The sequence below is a fragment of the Coregonus clupeaformis genome, chromosome 20 (assembly GCF_020615455.1).
Source record: "Coregonus clupeaformis isolate EN_2021a chromosome 20, ASM2061545v1, whole genome shotgun sequence".
In the NCBI taxonomy this organism is placed as follows: domain Eukaryota; kingdom Metazoa; phylum Chordata; class Actinopteri; order Salmoniformes; family Salmonidae; genus Coregonus; species Coregonus clupeaformis.
Genome location: NC_059211.1, coordinates 30,446,358 through 30,472,328, shown reverse-complemented (window position 1 = coordinate 30,472,328; position 25,971 = coordinate 30,446,358). Strand labels below are relative to the sequence as shown.

Here is a 25,971-nt window from a genome sequence, read left to right as displayed (position 1 = left end):
TCTTTGGTCTTGGCCATGGTGGAGAGTTTGGAATCTGATTGATTGATTGCTTCTGTGGACAGGTGTCTTTTATACAGGTAACAAGCTGAGATTGGGATCACTCCCTTTAAGAGTGTGCTCCTAATCTCAGCTCGTTACCTGTATAAAAGACACCTGGGAGCCAGAAATCTTTCTGATTGAGAGGGGCTCAAATACTTTTTTCCCTCACTGTATCTCTTTCTTTCTCTCAGTCTCTCTAGGGATAGGACTTCTCTTCCTTAATATTACATTTTTTTATATTAATATCATACAGTGGACGCTTAGGCCTATATGCAATGCCCTGATGCATTTAGCAGTCAAATCTCTGACAGCTGAACCGTGAGGTGAACAATTATTGTTTTAGGAAAGTAAAAACCAAACACAACGAATAACTAGGACAAGTAACAGTGGATCATTTGGCCAATATAGCTTGTTAATTGATGGCGCTGGCAGCGCCCTCTGACGTTTCTTTCTCTCTCTCTTTTTATTCTCAGATATGAACGGGTCTCTCTGATCCGAACCAGCACAGGTCTGTTTGGGTCTGTTTTTACACAGGCCTTTTCAGAACGGGTCTGACTGTTCTCGGGTCCCTTCCGAACAGGTCTCCGTTTAAAAAAGAATGATTTATGCATATCGGGTCGAGTGGGAAAGCCACGGATCCATTTCGGAATGGGTCCAACTTTTTGGACCCGAGAAGACCTCTAATTAGAATGCTTTCAATGAATCCAGTGTAGGCTTGTCACAAGTAGCTAGCCTAGGAAATTGAGTGTGAAAGTGAGAGGAGCAGGAATGTTCACTGTGAGATCCTGATTATATCACTGTATGTTTGCTCTTTACTACACTACACGTAATTAGGTCAAAGAATACATGAATATGAGACTCGTTTCAGGAAACTAGGCGTATGTCGCACGTCACTACTTCACAGGAGTGGCATTTGAACATTTTTGGCAGAAATGCCTTCTGGAACATGTGCACTTTCATGTGCCTTAATAATAAATGTGTATTCCATCCATAAATATGAATAAAACTGTTAAATTACGAGCCTAGTTCGTTTAGCCACGGAAAAAGACAGGAACCTCCCCGCTAGCCATGATTGGCTGAGATAATGGATGGGCTGGACATGCTGGGAGATGAGTTTGGATTGGTCTGCCATGTAGCTTGCTTCTGTCTATAACGTGAGCTGTTCAGTATGTGTTGACAGTCCTTTCTACTGCACAGTTTTTGAAAGATATAACATTAGCCATCGAGAACTACAAAAGTTTTGCTACTTTTCTCAACAACATTGATGCCCTGAATATAGCAGGAGCTATCGACAGATCAGTTGGAAAAAGTGATGGGTTACTTCCTGCACATGCCACGGTCAGTGTGAACCGGAGTTACTTGACACAATGCTGGCCAAACAAGATGTAGTTACAAACAAAACAGAGGTAAATGGTTCCAGTTTGCCGTGAAGTATTCATCCATGTATTCGGGTAAGAGCCTAGCTACATTTTCAGATATAATTTTCTAATTTTGTCAGAAAGTAGTTTTTATTGCAAGTGAAAGCGTACTGTTAGTTAGCTAGCAAACATTATCTTGCTGGCTAGCTAGCTAACATTATGTGTATGATCTGTGCAGTAATATTATTTGAATCAGAAATCCATTTGCATTGCTAGTTATAGCATAATGTTAGCTAGCTAACATTGAACCTAGTTTGTTAGCTTTAGCTACCTGCAGATTCATACTACAGCTATGACAATGTTTGTATTGGTAGTAGTATGAGTTGGCATTATGCCGGTTCATTGTTTAGCTAGCTGTCATGAGCCTCTCACTCCACCGGGTTACCACCTTAATTTTCTTCCACTCTGCTCACCACTCTCTCTACTCAGCCTAACTAGCTCCACCTGTCCCTGCTCTGCTCGGCTCTAATTACTCTGCCAGCTGCGCTGCATTACCCACTAACCTCTCCCAGTATTTATAGCCCTGTCTTTCAGCTCTCCTTTGTCAGATCGTCTGCAAAGCTCACACCCGAACCTGTTTGCTCGCGCTTCTGGCTCACCCTGGTTTTGTGACCCCCGGACCTGCCTGGTTTTTGGATACTCTTCTGCCTCAGGAGATCCAGACCTGCTTCTGCCATTACGACTCCTGACTACTCTTCAATCCCGGTAACTCTGACCAGCCTTCTGCCTTGCTACTACGTATTTTGGATTTCCCTTGAACTGTACTGCTGCCTGGTTTCATTCCGCCCCGTTGTGTCTGTGTTTCCTCCCCCCAGGACTTCTGGACCACCAACCACCGGCGTCATCGGACGCATCGCTGCCACTGGGGGAGGCACAGACCCAGCACATCGGACGGGATAACCCCTGGAGCCTTCACTCACTCCCTACATCCCTTTCCCCTTAAGTTTAAATAAACTTTCTGGTGTGACGCAATTGTGGTCCTCTTGTCGTCTGTCTGAACCGTGACAGTACGATCTGACCATCATGGACTCAGCGCACACTTCCCCCGACATGGAAACCGAGGAACCTGAGCAACCCACCGCCATGCTACGCCTGGAACACACTGAGAGAGAGCTAGGCCGCATGAGCGGCGACATCACCTCTCTGCTTCAGGTCGGCCACCAACAGCATCAGCAGTTCCAGCAGCACCAGCAGCAGTCCCAGCAGCAGCAACAACAACTCGCCATGATCATTCAACTCCTCACCAACCTGACCCCAGCCAGTCTGCCCACCAGCCCTGCCCCCGAGTTACCTGCCCCGGTCATTGCAGCCGCTGCTCCGAACCCAAGATTGGAAACCCCGAGCGGTTCAACGGCGATTCAACCCAGGTCCGGCCATTCCTGACTAGCTGCCGACTTCAGTTCTCCTTGCAGCCAAGGACCTTCGCCACGGAGGGGGCTAAAGTTGGGTATGCCATCACTCACCTGACGGGCCGAGCTCGACTCTGGGGAACAGCAGAGTTCGAACGTCAAACCCCCGCATGTGCAACCTTCGACCGGTTTGCCGAGGAGATGCTGAAGGTGTTTGACCTGGATTCACCAACCGCAGAGGCGTCTCGTGAACTGTTCAGTATTCGACAAGGCAGACGTACAGTCGCAGACCATTCCATCGACTTCCGAACCCTGGCTAGACGAAGTTCTTGGAACACACCATCGTTGGTGGACGCGTTCTTCCATAGTTTGGCTGACTATATCAAGGGACGAAGTTGGTCTCCCATGAACTGCCTTCCACTCTTGATGAAGCCATCGCACTGACTGTCAGGATCGACAGAAGGATACAGACCCGTCGTCGTGAGAGGGGGGCGCCAAGGTCCACCTACTACCGGCATTCGGAGAGATCCGACTGGGCTCCTGTCATCTACTGCCACTCACCCAGTTCAGCTTGATCAGTCTGAGCCTATGGAGATTGGGCGAGCCTCTCTCACTCCTGCAGAGCGCCAGCGACGCTTCACCTCAAACCTCTGCCTCTATTGTGGAGGTGATGGACATCGTGTGGTAACCTGCCCTTTAAAGGGCCGAAGCTCACCGGGCATAGGGGGAGTCCGGTTGAGTTCAATGACCATCCAGTCCTCCGACCGCAAACCCCTGCTGCAAGTTCACCTCCGCCTCCCTGACTCAACTCACACCCTGGCTGCTCTGGTGGATTCTGGCGCCGAAGCCAACATAATGGACATCAAGCTGGCACGCCAACTGGGACTGGAGAACCTCCGTTTGACACCTCCTATTCCTGCCCGGGCACTGGACGGACACTTACTCGGATCGGTCACTCATGTCACGGCCCCGGTCTCGATGGGTCTGTCCGGAAACCATCAAGAAACTATCCAGTTTCACCTGCTCCCCCTCTCCAGGCCAACCCCTCATCCTGGGTTACCCATGGCTCCGCCCGGCACAACCCTCAGCTCGACTGGGTGACCGGGGTGATCAGGGAGTGGGGAGAGGACTGCCACCGAACCTGCCTGCTTGCCGCCGCACTACCCCCTCGGCCAGTACCTACTAACTCCGCTCCTGACCCTCCAAGGACCCTGTGTCGATTCTGCCAAGTCCCTGCATCGTTGCAGCTCTGACCTGGGCTGTTGAGGAACAGGTGCTGGAGGCTCTCCGTAACCAGCCAGGTCCCAGCACTTGCCCAGCTGACCGCCTTTTTGTCCCCCGAAGACCTGAGGTCCCAGGTCGTTCAGTGGGGACATGACTCCCGCCTAGCTTGTCACCCTGGCTCCACCCGCACTTACAACCTGCTCGCCCAGAGGTTCTGGTGGCCCTCTCTGAGGAAGGATGTACGGGAATTCGTCCAAGCCTGCCCCATCTGCAACCAACACAAGTCGTCCTGCCAGCCCCCAGCCGGATTGCTGCAGCCCCTGCCTGTGCCCAGGAGTCCGCTGGTCCCTGCTGCGCCTTGTCCTCCTCCTCCACGGCTCGTCGATGGTGGTCTGGTTTACACCGTCCGCCGCCTGCTTCGGTCCAGACGGAGGGGTAGGGGTCTCAGTACCTCATTGACTGGGAGGGCTATGGACCTGAGGAAAGGACCTGGGTGCCAGCTAGTCGGATTGTGGATAGGACTCTCATCACCGCTTTCCACCAACGGCATCCTGATCAACCTGCAATCCGTAGGGGCCGCCCCAGAGGGGTCTCTAACCGTCCTGCCCGCTCGGCTTCCTGTCCTGTGCCTGATCCGGTCTCGGGACCTGTCCCATCTCCCGACCACGGCCCTCCGGCTTGCTCCGAGGATGAGGACGTTCACTGGGACCGTTCGGAGGAGTTCTAGCCCTCCTCCGGCTCCCCTCCTCCCGCCCGGCGTGGTGTTGCTCTTGGGACTTCTGGGGCCGTCCCTTGGGGGGTTCTGTCATGAGCCTCTCACTCCACCGGGTTACCACCTTAATTTTCTTCCACTCTGCTCACCACTCTCTCTACTCAGCCTAACTAGCTCCACCTGTCCCTGCTCTGCTCGGCTCTAATTACTCTGCCAGCTGCGCTGCATTACCCACTAACCTCTCCCAGTATTTATAGCCCTGTCTTTCAGCTCTCCTTTGTCAGATCGTCTGCAAAGCTCACACCCGGAACCTGTTTGCTCGCGCTTCTGGCTCACCCTGGTTTTGTGACCCCCGGACCTGCCTGGTTTTTGGATACTCTTCTGCCTCAGGAGATCCAGACCTGCTTCTGCCATTACGACTCCTGACTACTCTTCAATCCCGGTAACTCTGACCAGCCTTCTGCCTTGCTACTACGTATTTTGGATTTCCCTTGAACTGTACTGCTGCCTGGTTTCATTCCGCCCCGTTGTGTCTGTGTTTCCTCCCCCCCCCCAGGACTTCTGGACCACCAACCACCGGCGTCATCGGACGCATCGCTGCCACTGGGGGGAGGCACAGACCCAGCACATCGGACGGGATAACCCCTGGAGCCTTCACTCACTCCCTACATCCCTTTCCCCTTAAGTTTAAATAAACTTTCTGGTGTGACGCAATTGTGGTCCTCTTGTCGTCTGTCTGAACCGTGACACTAGCTGGCTACCTAGCTAGCTACATGTCTAAACAAAAGACTCCACTTCGGCCGGATTATTACATGACCCATCAAATTAGCCATGTGTGTCTGGGGGTGATTACGGCCATCTATTGTATTTCATGAACATGTTACATGTTTAGACAATAGTGACCCATCCACTTAGCTAGATGTGGCTGGGGGGTGGTTATAGCATTTCCTTCACATGACCCATCAATTTAGACAAGTGTGTCGGGTAAGCGTCATCTAATAATTATAAAATATTTTTGATATTTCTACTATGCAAGTAACCACTTCACTGTACCGTTTACACCTTCTGTATCCTGTGCATGTGACAAATAAACATGTATTTTATTTGATATAGCATGCGTTTACTACATGGCCTCACATGTAAATCCTTAAAGAGATGGGTGGCTTTTTTTTTTTACTACATGATACACAAACATTTGAGATGACAGACAGTGACATATTCAATACTGCCTTGCACACTCTTGCCTGCATCTAGCTTATCTAGGGTGTAATCATTAGTCCAACAGTTGCAAACGAGAGTTTCTATTGGACAAATTCAGGTATTTTTATCCCCGTTGCGTTTGCTTCCGTTTAAGAAACGTTTTTCAACAGAATCGGCGGAATGAATACACCCCTGATCATGCATAAACACAGTTCACTTTCATACGTAGCAGCCACGTTGTATTCATTCTAGCCTCTATGCACTCTCCTCCTCCTCTCACCTTTTCCCTTCGTTTGTGGACTTCAATGAACAACACCTCAGCTGTATGTGACCAGGCAAAAAAAAACTTTACAAACCATGTCATAACCGCTACACACAGCCTACATTGTTGTCCCCATATTAGCAAAAGTAACGTCCTACTCAACATAGCTAATAGAACTAATGCGTTAGTAAACCCGCTACAATCATGCAGTAATGTTACAGTGTATAGTCAGTAAGCAGTTAGACCGGCGGCCACGGTGGCAATAAATTAATAAAAACAAAAGCTTACCTTCACTTGGAAGAGTTCCAGTGTTGTGTTGGATAGTCATTGCCAGCTAGATAACATAGCATCCCTCTGTTTGAGCCTGGTGTTTGAGTAACTAAACTAGCCAGCTGCATTTTCTAGCTAAGTAAGTGAAATTGAAAATGAAAAAAAAAACGAAACCTCTCTCTCTCTCTTTCTTCTCCTTCATTTTTGAAGAAATTAATTTGTTGAAAACTGTTCAACTATTGTCTTTCTCTCTCTGAGTCAACTACTGATAGATTAATTATTAATGACTAATTATTACACCCTGAAACTGTGTGAAATGTGTTAGAATGTGTGAGTGTAGGACCAGTAAAGATTATGACATTGTGTTACTATTTAGCAATGTGAGTAAGAGTTAGGGCAGACAACAAAGGACAAGGAGAACTGTCTACAGGCAACTGATAACTGAGGAATTTAGGGAGGAGAGAAACTGTTAGGCTTTTTAATGAGTATGAAATATGGTGCAGGATATTGTGAGGCAGCCTACAGTGGGGAAAAAAAGTATTTAGTCAGCCACCAATTGTGCAAGTTCTCCCACTTAAAAAGATGAGAGAGGCCTGTAATTTTCATCATAGGTACACGTCAACTATGACAGACAAAATGAGAAAATAAAATCCAGAAAATCACATTGTAGGATTTTTAATGAATTTATTTGCAAATTATGGTGGAAAATAAGTATTTGGTCAATAACAAAAGTTTCTCAATACTTTGTTATATACCCTTTGTTGGCAATGACACAGGTCAAACGTTTTCTGTAAGTCTTCACAAGGTTTTCACACACTGTTGCTGGTATTTTGGCCCATTCCTCCATGCAGATCTCCTCTAGAGCAGTGATGTTTTGGGGCTGTCGCTGGGCAACACAGACTTTCAACTCCCCTCCAAAGATTTTCTATGGGGTTGAGATCTGGAGACTGGCTAGGCCACTCCAGGACCTTGAAATGCTTCTTACGAAGCCACTCCTTCGTTGCCCGGGCGGTGTGTTTGGGATCATTGTCGTGCTGAAAGACCCAGCCACGTTTCATCTTCAATGCCCTTGCTGATGGAAGGAGGTTTTCACTCAAAATCTCACGATACATAGCCCCATTCATTCTTTCCTTTACACGGATCAGTCGTCCTGGTCCCTTTGCAGAAAAACAGCCCCAAAGCATGATGTTTCCACCCCCATGCTTCACAGTAGGTATGGTGTTCTTTGGATGCAACTCAGCATTCTTTGTCCTCCAAACACGACGAGTTGAGTTTTTACCAAAAGGTTCTATTTTGGTTTCATCTGACCATATGACATTCTCCCAATCCTCTTCTGGATCATCCAAATGCACTCTAGCAAACTTCAGACGGGCCTGGACATGTACTGGCTTAAGCAGGGGGACACGTCTGACACTGCAGGATTTGAGTCCCTGGCGGCGTAGTGTGTTACTGATGGTAGGCTTTGTTACTTTGGTCCCAGCATTCACTAGGTCCCCCCGTGTGGTTCTGGGATTTTTGCTCACCGTTCTTGTGATCATTTTGACCCCACGGGGTGAGATATTGCGTGGAGCCCCAGATCGAGGGAGATTATCAGTGGTCTTGTATGTCTTCCATTTCCTAATAATTGCTCCCACAGTTGATTTCTTCAAACCAAGCTGCTTACCTATTGCAGATTCAGTCTTCCCAGCCTGGTGCAGGTCTACAATTTTGTTTCTGGTGTTCTTTGACAGCTCTTTGGTCTTGGCCATAGTGGTGTTTGGAGTGTGAATGTTTGAGGTTGTGGACAGGTGTCTTTTATACTGATAACAAGTTCAAACAGGTGCCATTAATACAGGTAACGAGTGGAGGACAGAGGAGCCTCTTAAAGAAGAAGTTACAGGTCTGTGAGAGCCAGAAATCTTGCTTGTTTGTAGGTGACCAAATACGTATTTTCCACCATAATTTGCAAATAAATTCATAAAAAATCCTACAATGTGATTTTCTGGAAAGAAAAATCTCAATTTGTCTGTCATAGTTGACGTGTACCTATGATGAAAATTACAGGCCTCTCTCATATTTTTAAGTGGGAGAACTTGCACAATTGGTGGCTGACTAAATACTTTTTTTCCCCACTGTATGTGTGTGTGTGTGTGTGTGTGTGTGTGTGTGTGTGTGTGTGTGTGTGTGTGTGTGTGTATGTGTATGTGTGTGACCTAATGGTTAGGAGAGCAGTTTTAAAGTGGAAAACTACAGCCCGCCTACAGAGAGGAGGGATGTTTGTATGACGTATGAGTATAAAAGATGGACTCTGAAATTGTGATGGGAGAATTCTCAATGAATACATCTCTGACTATGCAGACCGGGACTCTGTCTGTTACTTAAATCCCAAAAGACTTACAACCTTTTTGGAGATGCACAGAGACACTGAAATAGTTTGTTAAATAATTCACTTAACAGCTTGGTCCTTCGAGCTCGGAATTCAATACCTGCCTCTGTCATTCCAGGTAACTCTGAAAACCGTCGACGGGCGAATGATACATTCGTAAATAGAAAGTCCTGCCCTTTGACGTTAAGGGTTAAAACAGGCCAGAGGACACCTGATTAATGACAGAGACGGTGACGGAATCCAAACCTACATTGAATCTCGGCTGCAAGGATAAGGTCAGTAGTCTTTATTCATTACTTGGTGAAATTGATTTGAGAACTTGCTAAAATATTGACTGAGGGTAACGTCATAATTTAAAGTAGCAAATTGATCAATGCGTAGCCATTTTAAATTAGCCAATTTAAGGTTGTAGCCGGTAGCCGATTTAAGGTTGTAGCCAATTTCTTGATCCTTTTGGGAGACGCACAGAGACACAGAATAGTTTGATAAATAATTCACTTAACAACTACTCACCACATTTTATGCACTGCAGTGCTAGCTACTTGTAGCTTATGCTTTCAGTAATAGATTCATTCTCTGATCCTTTGATTGGGTGGACAACATGTCAGTTCATGCTGCAAGAGTTCTGATAGGTTGGAGGACGTCTTCCGGAAGTTGTCATAATTACTGTGTAAGTCTATGGAAGGGGGTGAGAACCAAGAGCCTCCTAGGTTTTGTATTGAAGTCAATCTACCAAGAGGAGGACGGAAGCTAGCTGTCCTCCGGATACACCATGGTGCTACCCTACAGAGTGCTGTTGAGGCTACTGTAGACCTTCATTGCAAAACAGTGTGTCTTAATCAATTATTTGGTGACGTGAATATATTTAGTTTTATCTAAAACTTTTTCAATGTTTTACTATTTTTAATTTTTATGAAATTCACTGAGGAGGATGGTCCTCCCCTTCCTCCTCTGAGGATCCTCCACTGGTGTAGACAAAGAAGAGCTCTCCAGTAGGTGTACCAAAACATTCAAGGGCCATTTTCTCAAAAGTGGGGTTACAAGTTTATCAACTTTCAAAGCAGAATTACTTTCCCATTGTTCCTCAACTGCAGTGTATGATATACCATTTTCTAGCTCTGAGTCTCTACTTTTATCCAATGTAAAAAACTACATAAGACCGAATCGAGGCGGTCAGTCACATATCTGCCTGTGTGCGTGTGTGCCCTCTTGCGCTGTGCCCTCTCGCGCTTGCCTTTGTCAGGGTGATTTAAACGATCCCAGAGCAACCTTAACTGATCCAGAAAGTGTGTCGCCCTCCCACTGCATGGTTTGATAAGCTCATCATCGGCTAATTGGCCTGGATCAAGACTCGATCTCATCATCATCCTTCTGTAGCGTATTGGTGTAGCGTTTCACCGTATTATCACGGCACTATTAGACCGTGGCTGTGTCCCCACACATTTTATTATCACGCCAGCTAATATAGATGGCGTATCTTAATTTGATCATCCTGTTGTTGAAGGAATTTTCCTGCACAGCAGGAAATGTAAACTTGTAATGTATTCAAGGTATAAAAAGGCTTCTAAAGATTGTAATTTCCACTTTATTATTCAGACTTGATTTGTCCTAATGAAAAATGTATCAACCCCTACAAAAACTGTCCATTAATTATAATCCACATAACAATTAACATTTCCTGTTTCTGCAGGATTATCCTCCTGCTGTGTGAAACTGGCCCACATTAAGATACAGCATCTGTAGTTGTTACACCAGGTGACAATGCAGACGCAATATAGAGGAGGATAATCAGTCATGCATTACTAGGGCCTAATCATAGGCCATTACAATATGATGGAAGGATTATTCCACAGCCACAATTAGAGGCATGTTATCAAATGTATTTTCGCCATAATGGTTCTACCTCATCAGCTGATTTGAACAAGTGAGATGACATCAGTTTACCAAGATTAGGCTACTGATGTAGACCTACCCAGAAGTTCAGTATATTTGTTCTTAGTGTAAAAAAATTAAAGCATAAACACACTTAATTCTGTGTCAGGAAAATCACCCACACATACACACGACACACACACACACACACACACACACACACACACACACACACACACACACACACACACACACACACACACACACACACACACACACAGTTCTGCTTTAGCCCATTGGTCATGCAGAAAAGGAATTGAAAGTATTTCTGATTTATAAAAATGATATTTCTCAATGCAATAAATTGTATTACGGAAGTGATGATGCACAAACACACACACACACACACAAACACACACACATTATACACAGTATACACAGAAAAACTGACAGAATACACTTTAGTGGAGATGTATCACCGGTGCTAATTAGCATGGTGTTGCTAAGCAGCAGGTAGTCAGGCAGAGCTGAGTGGAGACAGAGGATGAGAGGATAGCACCACACGGCAGGAGAGCGAAAGCGAGAGAGAGAGAGTGTGTGTGTGTGTGTGTTCTTTCATGTATAGGTGGATGCATGTGCGCGAGTGTGTGTGGCCTTTGTTATATGAGTTATGCTTCATAAACATGAGTCAGTCATGTATATTGATGAGGGCCATGTCATCCTCCGACTCTGTAACCAGGAAGGATTAGAGGCCTGATTGATATTATAAACAGACTCTCTGATTCACCTCATCACTTTATCCATCCCACTCTCTTTCCTCATCCCTCTATCTCTCTGATTCACCTCATCACTCTATCCATCCCACTCTCTTTCCTCATCCCTCTATCTCTCTGATTCACCTCATAACTCTATCCATCCCACTCTCTTTCCTCATCCCTCTATCTCTCTGATTCACCTCATCACTCTATCCATCCCACTCTCTTTCCTCATCCCTCTATCTCTCTGATTCACCTCATCACTCTATCCATCCCACTCTCTTTCCTCATCCCTCTATCTCTCTAATTCACCTCATCACTCTATCATCCCACTCTCTTTCCTCATCTCTCCCTCTCTCTCTATCTCTCTAATTCACCACATCCCTCTCTCCACCTTTCCCTTCATCTCTCTCTCCACCTCTCCTTCCATTTCTCCTCTTCATCTCTCCCCTAATATAACTCTCTATCTCCACCTCTCCCTCAATCTTTGAATCACCCCATTTGTACCTCCATCCTTATCTCTTTCTAAATCACTGCTATTCTCATCCATCTCTCTTTGTCTCACACACACACACACACACACACACACACACACACACACACACACACACACACACACACACACACACAGGAGACAGGAGAGTGGCGAGAGAGGAGAGGAGAGGGGTGGAGTGGAGAGGAGAGGAGAGGAGAAAGGAGAAGGGTGAGGGAGAAGAAGAGAGGGGTGAGGGAGGAGAAAGGAAATGGGTGAGGGAGGAGAAGACAGGGGTGAGGGAGAATAAAGGAGATGGGTGAGGGAGGAGAAAGGAGGGAGGAGGGGTGAGGGAAGAGCGGAAAAAGGAGAGGAGGTGTATGAGAATGAGACACACACTACACTACCCTACACTACACTAGAGCCAGTACACAGGCCAGGCTGACATAAATCTGAGGCTAAACACAGTCTTCTCTGGTGCCAGAGACCAGACCAGAAAGGTGAAGAGACTGACAATAACTAAAGTCTGTGTGTGCATACAGTATGTACCTATAAAATAGCCACAGTGACAAGGTGAGGTTGAAATAACAAACAGTAAATCCACTCAGCTCAAAAGTATTCATCCCCCTTGGCTATTTTGTTGCATTACAACCTGTAATTTAAATGGATTTTTATTTGGATTTCATTTAATGGACATACACAAAATAGTCCAAATTGGTGAAGTGAAATGAAAAAAATAACTTGTTTCAAAAAATTCTAAAATGTAAATAACGGAAAAGTGGTGCGTGCATATGAATTCAACCCATTTGCTATGAAGCCCCAAATAAGATCTGGTGCAACCAATTACCTTCATAAGTCACATAATTAGTTAAATAAAGTCCACCTGTGTGCAATCTAAGTGTCACATGATCTGTCACATGATCTCAGTATATATACACCTATTCCGAAAGGCCCCAGAGTCTGCATCACCACTAAGCAAGGGGTACCACCAAGCAAGTGGCACCATGAAGACCAAGGAGCTCTCCAAACAGGTCAGGGACAAAGTTGTGGAGAAGTACAGATCAGGGTTGGGTTATAAAAAAATATCAGAAACTTTCAACATCCCACAGAGCACCATTAAATCCATTATTCAAAAATGGAAAGAATATGGCACCACAACAAACCTGCCAAGAGAGGGCCGCCCACCAAAACTCACGGACCAGGTAAGGATGGCATTAATCAGAGAGGCAACAAAGAGACCAAAGATAACCCTGAAGGAGCTGCAAAGCTCCACAGCGGAGATTGGAGTATCTGTCCATAGGACCACTTTAAGCCGTACACTCCACAGAGCTGGGCTTTACGGAAGAGTGGCCAGAAAAAAAGCCATTGCTTAAAGAAAAAAATAAGCAAACACGTATGGTGTTCACCAAAAGGCAAGTGGGAGACTCCCCAAACATATGGAAGAAGGTACTCTGGTCAGATGAGACTAAAATTGAGCTTTTTCGCCATCAAGGAAAATGTCTGGCGCAAACCCAACACCTCTCATCACCCCGAGAACACCATCCCCACAGTGAAGCATGGTGGTGGCGGCATATAATATAATAATATAATATGCCATTTAGCAGACGCTTTTATCCAAAGCGACTTACAGTCATGCGTGCATACATTTTTTTTTTTTTTGTGTATGGGTGGTCCCGGGGATCGAACCCACTACCTTGGCATTACAAGCGCCGTGCTCTACCAGCTGAGCTACAGAGGACCACATCATGCTGTGGGGATGTTCATGCTGTGGGGATGTTTTTCATCTGCAGGGACTGGGAAACTGGTCAAAATTGAAGGAATGATGGATGGCGCTAAATACAGGGAAATTCTTGAGGGAAACCTGTTTCAGTCTTCCAGAGATTTGAGACTGGGACGGAGGTTCACCTTCCAGCAGGACAATGACCCTAAGCATACTGCTAAAGCAACACTCGAGTGGTTTAAGGGGAAACTTTTAAATGTCTTGGAATGGCCTAGTCAAAGCCCAGACCTCAATCCAATTGAAAATCTGTGGTATAACTTAAAGATTGCTGTACACCAGCGGAACCCATCCAACTTGAAGGAGCTGGAGAAGTTTTGCCTTGAAGAATGGGCAAAAATCCCAGTGGCTAGATGTGCCAAGCTTATAGAGACATATCCCAAGAGACTTGCAGCTGTAATTGCTGCAAAAGGTGGCTCTACAAAGTATTGACTTTGGGGGGGGGGTGAATAGTTATGCACGCTCAAGTTTTCTGTTTTTTTTGTCTTATTTCTTGTTTGTTTCACAATAAAAAATATTTTGCATCTTCAAAGTGGTAGGCATGTTGTGTAAATCAAATTATACAAACCCCCCAAAAATCCATTTTCATTCCAGGTTATAAGGCAACAAAATAGGAAAAATGCCAAGGGGGGTGAATACTTTCGCAAGCCACTGTAAACAAACCTCCATGGAAACTCTATCTGTGTTATGACATGTTTAACATCTCTTCTGTAGCCAACCATCACCATCCCCATCCCCACTGTTAAACAGACAAGGACGGGCTGAATGCTTTGACAGTAATGTCTCTCTCCACTCTCCCTCTTTAAACAATCTCTCTTTTTCTAGCTCTTTCAACAATCTCTCTCTCTCGCGCTCTCTCTCTCTCTCGCTCTCTCTCTCTCTCTGTCTTCTCTCTCGCTCTCTCTCTCTCTCTGTATCTTCTCTCTCTCTCTCTCTCTCTCTCTCTCTGTGTCTTCTCTGCCCATGTCTCTCTCTCTCTCTCTCTCTCTCTCTCTCTCTCTCTCTCTCTCTCTCTCTCTCTCTCTCTCTCTCTCTCTCTCTCTCTCTCTCTCTCTCTCTCTCTCTCTCTCAAGCTCTGTCTCTCTCAATTCAATTCATTTCAATTTAATTTAAGGGCTTTATTGGCATGGGGAACGTATGTTAACATTGCCAAAGCAAGTGAAGTAAATAGTAAAAAAAAGTGAAATAAACAATAAATATTAACAGTAAACATTACACTCAGAAGTTCCAAAAGAATAAAGACATTTCAAATGTCATATTATGTATATATACAGTGCTGTAACAATGTGCAAATAGTTAAAGTACAAATGGGAAAATAAATAAACATAAATATGGGTTGTATTTACAATGGTGTTTGTTCTTCACTGGTTGCCCTTTTCTTGTGGCAACAGGTCACAAATCTTGCTGCTGTGATGGCACACTGTGGTATTTCACCCAGTAGTTTATCAAAATTGGGTTTGTTTTCTAATTCTTTGTGGAGCTCTGTAATGTGAGGGAAATATGTGTCTCTAATATGGTCATACATTTGGCAGGAGGTTAGGAAGTGCAGCTCAGTTTCCACCTCATTTTGTGGGCAGTGTGCACATAGCCTGTCTTCTCTTGAGAGCCAGGTCTGCCTACGGCAGCCTTTCTCAATAGCAAGGCTATGCTCACTGAGTCTGTACATAGTCAAAGCTTTCCTCAAGTTTGGGTCAGTCATGGTGGTCAGGTATTCTGCCACTGTGTACTCTCTGTTTAGGGCCAAATAGCATTATAGTTTGCTCAGTTTTTTTAAATAATTCTTTCTAATGTGTCAAGTAATTCTCTTTTTGTTTTCTCATGATTTGGTTGGGTCTAATTGTGTTGTTGTTGTTGTCCTTGGGCTCTGTGGGGTCTGTTTGTGTTTGTGAACAGAGCCTCAGGTCCAGCTTACTTAGGGGACTCTTCTCCAAGTTCATCTCTCTGTATGTGATGGCTTTATTATGAAAGGTTTGGGAATCGCTTCCTTTTAAGTGGTTATAGAATTTAACGGCTCTTTTCTGGATTTTGATAATTAGCGGGTATCGGCCTAATTCTGCTCTGCATGCATTATTTGGTGTTTTTCGTTGTACACAGAGGATATACTCTCTCTCTCTCTCTCTCTCTCTCTCTCTCTCTCTCTCTCTCTCTCTCTCTTTCTCCTTCTTTCTCTCTCTGTGTGTCTTCTCTGCCCATTTCTCTATATCTCTCTCGCTCTCTCTCTATCTCTCTCTCTCATTTCCTTGCCTCCATTTTCCCCAGAGCCAAAAATTTTCACAAACCATGTATTATTGACGATTGCATGTCAATAATCAGTATGAAACTGTATGCAGTCACTAACTGTAAGTCGCTCTGGATAAGAGTGTCTGCTAAATGACTAAAATGTAAAAATGTAAATGTAATTAACCTACAAAAATAAATGAAAACACAGACTTTAAAAAGCAGCCCCTCTCTTGAATTGAGCTAAAACCCTTTTGTCATTCAATCACAAACACACAGCAACTGTAAGTGGCATTGGAACAGTTCATCTCCCCATCGCTTTGCTATCCATAAATAATGTCTGGACAGGCCAGCAGCTTACCAAGGGCAGCAGGAGGAGGATGATGGCCAGGAGGGGGGCGCTCATAGCAGCAGACATTTTGTTTCCCTCAGGTGATCCAATCGTCCAATCAGATGTGGAGGTGAGCTCTTGAGGATGCACAGACAGACAAGGACGCTGGTCAGCTCTCTGGCCTCACCTTGGGATCTGGAAATAGACACAGAGAAACAGGAGATGTTAGCCTACTGTTTATACACGTCTACAGAATAAAGTAGGAAATGTGAAACGTAAATGTTATTTCTCAGTGTTCAATAGTACATTTAGAGCAGATACACACAGCACAGACCTATCGTTTCCTATCTAGATATCTGTGTGACTGTGAGGTAAAACAGGCCAATAAACAAAAACACACACACGCTACACACTGCTGATTAGAAATACAAGTCACAACTTGAAGCTCCATTCACAACAAATCAAATCAATGTTTATTTGCCACATGCGCTGAATACAACAGGTGTAGACATTACAGTGAAATGCTTACTTACAAGCCCTTAACCAACAATGCAGTTTTTTAAAGAAAATGTAAATAAATAAAAAAAAGTGTTAGGTAAAAAAATAAAAGCAAATAACTAAAGAGCAGCAGTAAAATAAAATAACAGTAGGGAGGCTATATACAGGGGGGTACCGGTACAGAGTCAATGTGCGGGGGCACTGGCTAGTCGAGGTAATTGAGTAGAGTTAAAGTGACTATGCATAAATAATAAACAGAGTAGCAGCAGCGTAAAAGAGGGGGATGGGGGGGGCAATGCAAATAGTCCAGGTAGCCATGATTAGCTTTTCAGGAGTCTTATGGCTTAGGGGTAGAAGCTGTTGAGAAGCCTTTTGGACCTAGACTTGGCGCTCTGGTACAGCGTGCGTTAGCAGAGAGAACAGTCTACGACTAGGGTGACAATTTTTAGGGCTTCCTTTGACACCGCCTGGTATAGAGGTCCTGGATGCCATACGCACTACCCTCTGTATTGCCTTCCGGTCGGAGGCCGAGCAGTTGCCATACCAGGAGGTGATGCAACCAGTCAAGATGCTATCGATGGTGCAGTTGTATAACTTTTTGAGGATCTGAGGACCCATGCCAAATCTTTTCAGTCTCTTTAGGGGGAATAGGCTTTGTCGTGCCCTCTTCACGACTGTCTTGGTGTGTTTGGACCATGATCGTTTGTTGGTGATATGGAAACCAAGGAACTTGAAGTTCTCAACCTGTTCCACTACAGCCCCGTCGATGAGAATGGGGGCGTGCTCAGTCCTCTTTTTTTCCCTGTAGTCTACAATCATCTCCTTTGTCTTGATCACGTTGAGGGAGAGGTTGTTATCCTGGCACCACACGGCCAGGTCTCTGACCTCCCTATAGGCTGTCTCATCATTGTCGGTGATCAGGCCTACCACTGTTGTGTCGTCGGCAAACTTAATGATGGTGTTGGAGTCGTGCCTGGCCATGCAGTCATGGGTGAACAGGGAGTACAGGAGAGGACTGAGCACGCACCCCTGAGGGGCCCCTGTGTTGAGGATCAGCGTGGCAGATGTGTTGTTACCTACCCTTACCACCTGGGGGCGGCCCGCCAGGAAGTCCAGGATCCAGTTGCAGAGGGAGGGAGGTGTTTAGTCCCAGGATCCTTAGCTTAGTGAGGAGCTTTGAGTACACTATGGTGTTGAACGCTGAGCTGTAGTCAATGAATAGCATTCTCACGTAGGTGTTCCTCTTGTCCAGGTAGGAAAGGGCAGTGTGGAGTGCAATAGAGATTGCATCATCTGTGGATCTGTTGGGGCGGTATGCAAATTGGAGTGGGTCTAGGGTTTCTGGGATAATGGTGTTAATGTGAGCCATGACCAGCCTTTCAAAGCACTTCATGGCTACAGACGTGAGTGCTACGGGTCGGTAGTCATTTAGTCAGGTTATCTTAGTGTCCTTGGGCACAGGGACTATGGTGGTCTGCTTGAAACATGTTGGTATTACAGACTCAGTCAGAGACATGTTGAAAATGTCAGTGAAGACACTTGCCAGTTGGTCAGCACATGCTCGGAGTACACGTCCTGGTAATCCGTCTGGCCCTGCGGCCTTGTGAATGTTGACCTGCTTAAAAGTCTTACTCACATCGGCTACGGAGAGCGTGATCACATAGTCATCCGGAACAGCTGATGCTCTCATGCATGCTTCAGTGTTGCTTGCCTCGAAGCGAGCATAGAAGTGATTTAGCTCGTCTGGTAGGCTTGTGTCACTGGGCAGCTCGCGGCTGTGCTTCCCTTTGTAGTCTGTAATATTTTTCAAGCCCTGCCACATCCGACGAGCGTCAGAGCTGGTGTAGTACGATTCAATCTTAGTCCTGTATTGACTCTTTGCCTGTTTGATGGTTTGTCGGAGGGCATAGCGGGATTTCTTATAAGCGTCCGAGTTATAGTCCCGCTCCTTGAAAGGGGCAGCTCTACCCTTTAGCTCAGTGCGGATGTTGTCTGTAATCCATGGCTTCTGGTTGGGGTATGTACGTACGGTCACTGTGGGTATGACGTTATCGACGCACTTATTGATGAAGCCAGTGACTGATGTGGTGTACTCCTCAATGCTATCGGAAGAATCCCGGAACATATTCCAGTCTGTGCTAGCAAAGCAGTCCTGTAGCTTAGCATCTGCGTCATCTGACCACTTTTTTATTAACCGAGTCACTGGTGCTTCATGCTTTAGTTTTTGCTTATAAGCAGGAATCAGTAGGATAGAGTTATGGTCAGATTTGCCAAATGGAGGGTGAGGGAGAGCTTTATATGCGTCTCTGTGTGTGGAGTAACAGTGGTCTAGAGTTTTTTTACCTCTGTTTGCACATTTAACATGCTGGTAGAAATGAGGTAGAACGGATTTAAGTTTCCCTGCATTAAAGTCCCCGGCCACTAGGAGTGCTGCCTCTGGATGAGGATTTTCCTGTTTACTTATGGCCTTATACAGCTCATTGAGTGCAATCTTAGTGCCAGCATCGGTTTGTGGTGGTAGATAGACAGCTACGGAAAATATAGATGAAAACGATCTTGGTAAATAGTGTGGTCTATAGCTTATCATGCGATACTCTACCTCCGGCGAGCAAAACCTTTGTATTAGATTTTATGCACCAGCTGTTGTTTACAAATATACACAGACCGCCACCCCTTGTCTTACCGGAGTCAGCCGTTCTATCCTGCCGATGTAGCGTATATCCCGCCAGCTGTATGTAATCCATGTCGTTGTTCAGCCACGACTCAGTGAAACATAAGATATTACAGTTTTTAATGTCCCGTTGGTAGGATAACCTTAATCTTAGGTCGTCCAATTTGTTTTCAAATGATTGAACATTGGCTAATAGGATTGATGGAAGAGGCAGTTTTCTTGCTCGCCGCCGGATCCTTACAAGGCACCCCGACCTACGTCCACGATATCTCTGTTTCTTTCTCATGCGAATGACGGGGATTTGGGCCTTGTCGGGTGTCTGTAGGATATCCTTTGCGTCCAATTCGTTGAAGAAAAAATCTTCGTCCAATACGAAGTGAGTAATCGCTGTCCTGATATCCAGAAGCTCTTTTTGGTCATAAGAGACGGTGGCAGAAACATTATGTACAGAATAAAAATAACACGAAAAAACATACATAATAGTACAATTGGCTAGATGGCTGTAAAACGGCAGCCATCTTCTACGGCGCCACTTCTTGAGCATCTTGCAACCCAAGTCTGCCACAGCGGTACAGTATGTAACCTACTACTTTATTGCATTACACAAACGTTTACATGCTGACTGCTCAAGCACAATCACCATTTATTCAGTTCCATGGAATGAGAACATCATACATTACAAACCACAGAGACACTGATGGTATCTCACTCAATATCAAAAGGGGTGTGTGTGTGTCTGTTTGTGTGTGTGTGTGGGCTACGGACATAAGACACATAGAGGCACACATGCTTCTTTACACACAGAATCACACCCTCTCCTTTCTTCTCTCTAGAGTACCTCTAGAACCACAGGCCCTGTTATGTAACAGTCTCTGATTGGTTAAGGGAAGAGAGACAAGAGCAGCAGACATAATGGATATTGAAGAGAGGAGGGGGATCAATAGCTTCCACTTTCTCAAACACAGCACAGCTTTTCCTCTCAGCCTTTCTTATACAGTACAGCCTTCCTTCTCCCCGCAAATAGCTTCCTTTTTTCACACAGATCACTGCTTCTACCCTCATAAAGACCGAGAGTGGGGAGGGTGAAGATTTATCTCAGAGGTAGAGTGAAAATACTCAGAGAGGGGAAGATAGGAAGAGAGAGAGATATGAAAAAACACACACACACAGAAACGCCATGTTGGCGGGGGGATGAGAACAGGGAAAGAGCTGTGTTCCCTTGCAAGATGCTTTCGTGTGTGTACACACACTGTGCTCCTTTGATGTGACCCTGGACTCCACGTCAGTTGATTGAATGTATTTCCATGATGGGAGAATGATGGAGAATATATTTCACTCTAGAGGATATCTGTCCTCCCTATACTCTCTCATTCTCCAGGAATGGTATTAGTGTGTGTTAATGCAGGACTAGGGTAGGCTAATGCCCGGACAAATCCTTGAGTTAGTCACTGAAGTCAGCCGCTCTATATTTAGACATAGGTGTTATGAACGAAATTAACATACACAGACATAACTCACTCTTCTTTATTCATGGGGAGAGAGAGAGAGAGAGAGAGAGAGAGAGAGAGAGAGAGAGAGAGAGAGAGAGAGAGAGAGAGAGAGAGAGAGAGAGAGAGAGAGAGAGAGAGAGAGAGAGAGAGAGAGAGAGAGAGAGAGAGAGAGAGAGAGAGAGAGAGAGAGAGAGAGAGAGAGAGAGAGAGAGAGAGAGAGAGAGAGAGAGAGAGAGAGAAGAGGGTGGAGAGTGAAATAACTAAAGAAAGAGAGAATCAGACAGACAGAGTAAGAAGGAGACTGAGAAAGAACGAGAGAGGGAGGGGAAAGAAAGAGAGAATGTTCAGACAGAAGGCTCTTCATCAAAATCAAAGCTGCCCTGGTTTCTTGCTCCCATTCTGTCTTTCTTTCCCATAAGGCACTGGGGAACTGTATGCATATAGTATAGGCTAAAGCAGCTTTTCCCAACCCAAAGGGTTGACCGGCCGTGACCGGGAGACCCATGGGGCGGCGCACAATTGGCCCAGCATCGTCCAGGGTAGGGGAGGGAATGGCCGGCAGGGATGTAGCTCAGTTGGTAGAGCATGGCGTTTGCAACACCAGGGTTGTGGGTTCGTTTCCCACGGGGGGCCAATATGAAAAAATTAAATAAAATAAAAATAATGTATGCACTCACTAACTGTAAGTCGATCTGGATAAGAGCGTCTGCTAAATGACGTAAATGTAATGATATTTAGTTTTTGCTATCTACAGTGAGGGAAAAAGTATTTGATCCCCTGCTGATTTTGTATGTTTGCCCACTGACAAAGACATGATCAGTCTATAATTTTAATGGTAGGTTTATTTGAACAGAGAGAGACAGAATAACAGAAAAAATCCAGAAAAAATCCCTTTAAGTGTGTGCTCCTAATCTCAGCTCATTACCTGTATAAAAGACACCTGGGAGCCAGAAATCTCTCTGATTGAGAGGGGGTCATATACTTATTTCCCTCATTAAAATGCAAATCAATTTATAACATTTTTGACATGCGTTTTTCTGGATTTCTTTGTTGTTATTCTGTCTCTCACTGTTCAAATAAACCTACCATTAAAATTATAGACTGATCATTTCTTTGTCAGTGGGCAAACAAATCAGCAGGGGTTCAAATACGTTTTTCCCTCACTGTATGAACAGTATAAGTAACAGCCCTGATATGTCCCTCCTCCCTTGAGAGAGGTGAGTGCAGCATACTGGCATCTGTATCTGTATGGTGCTGTTGATGTATTATACAGTGCACACCCCTCCTCTCTCAGTTTCTACTAGCAGCTATGTCACTACTGACCCCTCCTTCCTCCCAGTTGTTCACACTCTACTCCCAGGACACTGAATGCTACTAATACTGATAGTGGTCCTCTACTATACACAGCATCCTGGATCAGTACATTGTGGTGGAACACACAGACCTAGAGCACTGACTAAGCAGGTGTTTCAGGCCAGGTAACTCAAAGGTCAGATGTCATAGTGCAACAGAATGTTTACGGTGCTGTTGCCGTGCATGCCGTGAGATCATGATATCGTCTCGCCATGGCGCCCGCTGGCTACACAGTTACACGGTCGCGTTACAGCACTTTCACGGCTGAGATGTCATCGATGTCGACAGCAACAACTCAGCGCTGCTCCTTTAGTTGTGTCATACCTACTCCACCATAGATAACTGCTGTCTTACATCCCGCTCTTCCCCTCCTCCTCCCTCCCTCCCTCCCTCCCTCCCTCCATCTCCCTCCCTCCCTCCCTCCCTCCCTCCATCTCCCTATCTCTGCCCTTACACTTTTTAAGTCTATCCCCCTCTCTCTTCCCAGACACCTCCTCCTACCTCCATCCTCCTCTCTCTTCCCCTAACTCCCTCCATCCCCCCTTTCCCTCTCTCTTCCCCTTCCTTCCTCCCTCCACCCTCCCTTTCCCTCTCCCTTCCTTTACACCTCTTCCTCCCTCCATCTTCCCCTCTCCCTCTTCCCTGCTCTCACTGACTGTCACACTACATTAACCGATGATTTTCAGATGAGTGAGTAGTGTCTCCAGACCTGACGTGATGTGGCTGCTCTCTGTCTGTCTCTACAGTATGTGGTACAAATGAAAACACCACTGAGAGATAGGAGAGTTCTGAGCCTGAATCCATAAAGCCTCTCAGAGTAGGAGTGCTGATCTAGGATCAGGTCTGCCGTGTCCATGCAATTGTATTGATTGTGATCTAAAAGTCCAAACTGATCCTAGATCAGCAATCCTACTCTGAGATGGTTTATGAATCCCGTCCCAGTACTGACTAGCTGCGATGTGGTAAACTGCGAGGGAAGGCTGTGCACTGTGTAGTACAGCACCATACTGTAGGCCTAAATGCAAATGAAAACATAACTTCCTTGTATTGTGGTTGCGGCACCACATCAACATGAAGAACAAGGAGTCCCTTTATTTAACTAAGTAGCATAAAGATGCTCAGTCTGTTTTACTTTGTCTTCTGCTGAGCTGTAACTGGGCCCCATGCCTAATGTCCTATCCTCCTCGTCTGGGTTCTGGGTATCTGCTACACTGGCCTGGCTGGCCAGACACCACAGCACTGTTAAATGGGCTGTTTAAATCTTTAACTATTATTACTAATTCACTCCTCCTTTTGAGTGAGACAGTAGCCATATTGTCTGTATACACAGATTGGCAAATACCGCCAATACCGTGTTTGACCATTATCAAGGGTGAAAAGAAACAACCATCCCCCAAAACACGCACACACACACACACACAATTTACATGAATACAGTTTAAACACACACACATTCCAGGCAGATCGCTCAGGAGTGACTTCGAAATTGGACTGGAAATTTCTTCAAAACCGGCCACTAGGGGCAACAGTGAGCACTATTAATATCAAGTAGGCTTGGGTTTTGCTAGGGCTTAAACATTCGGAATGAGTGCCTAAACTTAATGTTTTAACCCTATCCAAAACCTTAACCTTCTAATTTTGATGGTTTGGAGAAACGGAACAATACTGAGCAGGAGTTAACCAATTTTGACCTTTGGAGCAACTTCGAAATGTGATGTTTGGAGAAACGTATGTAAACGTTTAATTCTGCAGTGAGAATGTGAGAGCTAGTTGCACATTCAGTACGCCTACGCATGCACACAATATTCAGTGCTTTTCCGCATATAATTTGTTGTGCAAATCAGCTGGTAGTTATTAAGATTAATCAATTTGATGGCACAGAGGCTTTGTAGAACCAACCGTCAGACCAGCGTCCACAGAGGACAGACTCCAGCCACACACACACACACACACACACACACACACACACACACACACACACACAGAGTATATTTACCAGGAGCAGGAGAAAAATGGAAAGCTATATAGTATAAAGCTGCTAGCGTCTATTCCCATTATTCTACAGTAACCTTTGCTAACAGCAGGGAGGAGAGGAGAGAAAGCTGGGAGAAGAGGAGAGAAGGGAGAAAAGAAGAGAAGAGAAGAGAGGAGAGAAGGGAAGGGAGGGAGGAGAGAAGGGAAGGGAAGGGAGGGAGGAGAGAAGGGGAGGGAGGGAGGGAGGGTGGGAGGAGAGAAGGAAGGGAGGGAGGAGAGAAGGGAAGGGAGGGAGGAGAGAAGGGAAGGGAGGGAGGAGAGAAGGGAAGGGAGGGAGGAGAGAAGGGAGGGAGGGAGGGAGGGAGGGAGGGAGGGAGGGAGGGAGGGAGGGAGGGAGGAGAGAAGGGAAGGGAGGGAGGAGAGAAGGGGAGGGAGGGAGGGAGGGAGGGAGGGAGGAGAGAAGAGAAGGGAGGGAGGAGAGAAAGCAGTATTTTCGGGTTCATCGGTAGAATGACAGATTACAAGGTCACACAGCAGTTTCCTACAGGGTGTGGGCTTTATGGATATACAGGAACAGGACCATATAGTGTACGTACATCCTGTATAAAAAAGGCTTGGATTATACCATGGTCTTGTGTTTGAATCCATATTTTGTATTAATGTATTGTGTGGAAACTAGGAAAAGGATGTAAACATTGATCTCAGGAATATGAGTTTTACACAGAAATAGAGAGCCTGCTATCCATATTATAGACATGCTGGGTTTCTCTGTGGTTGGAAAATGATTAGCATAGCAACAATCCAATAGCAAATCATATTAGCATGATAATCAATCATACAATTATGATGGACTGCTGTGAGCCCTGGTCCACTGTGGACATTTATATATAGCCTAGGCAAAATGTCTTACATAAAGTATAAAATATACCCATGACACACAGCCTAGAAGGCTATATTTCTTAGATGAAAACAAAGCTAATTATTGAAAGGAGCAGTATTAACAGTTGATATGAAGATAATAAAGAGTAGGTGTGTTTGGGTGTTTGGGTGTGGTGTGTTGTAGTAGCCTACGTTGCTATTGACTAGACATGTATCATTCATATATTATTACACGTATAAAACAGCAATAGTGTTTTGTTAAAATGTTATGTTATTGTTGTCTTATAACAACAGCATTATATAAAAAATTGTCTGCGTTTGAGAGTAAAAACCAGTAAGAGAAAGGATGCTTGAAGAAGCTTTTCATAGTGTGGCCTTGCAATTATGACGGCAAACATAAATCAATACCCCTCTATTAAAACGTTATTTATAAATGGCAATTAATTGAGTCCATTGACAAAGAGATATGTTGTCCTTCACGTCCAGTTCAGATGACAGTGGCCCTGTAAATAAATACATAACTGCATTCTGAGCCTAACCTATAATTCAATTGATGGGAGAAAAAAAATCCCCCATTTACCCACACCATTGGAGTGTTCTTGGTGCACAAGACAAGGGCAGTGTGTGTTGTTTCCATTTCAATCGGCTTAAATGTATTGTCTTCTATACCTTATCTTTCCCCTTTCTCTCTATGCGCAAACAGCAGTGTATCGGCTTTCAGCGCCTGTAAAGTATCCCTCTAAACTCAACTCTCCCTCGACACATGCCGCAAGATGCCCGGTCCCCGTGAGGCGATTGTGAGGCGCGCGCGGCTCATACTGATACACACACCGGCCGCCGTGC

At 45.4% G+C, this 25,971-nt stretch overlaps 1 protein-coding gene across 2 annotated transcripts in view; it reads right to left on the bottom strand.

Moving 5' to 3' along the window:
• adcyap1r1b (adenylate cyclase activating polypeptide 1b (pituitary) receptor type I) overlaps positions 1-25,971 on the bottom strand; it is a 68,768-nt gene that overhangs the window by 42,083 nt on the left and 714 nt on the right. For both annotated transcript variants that reach the window (XM_041840166.2, XM_041840167.2), the window contains exon 2: positions 16,294-16,458. In XM_041840166.2, coding sequence (XP_041696100.1) covers positions 16,294-16,350 — 57 coding nt within the window. In that variant the 5' untranslated portion in view covers positions 16,351-16,458. The remainder of the gene's footprint in view (positions 1-16,293; positions 16,459-25,971) is intronic.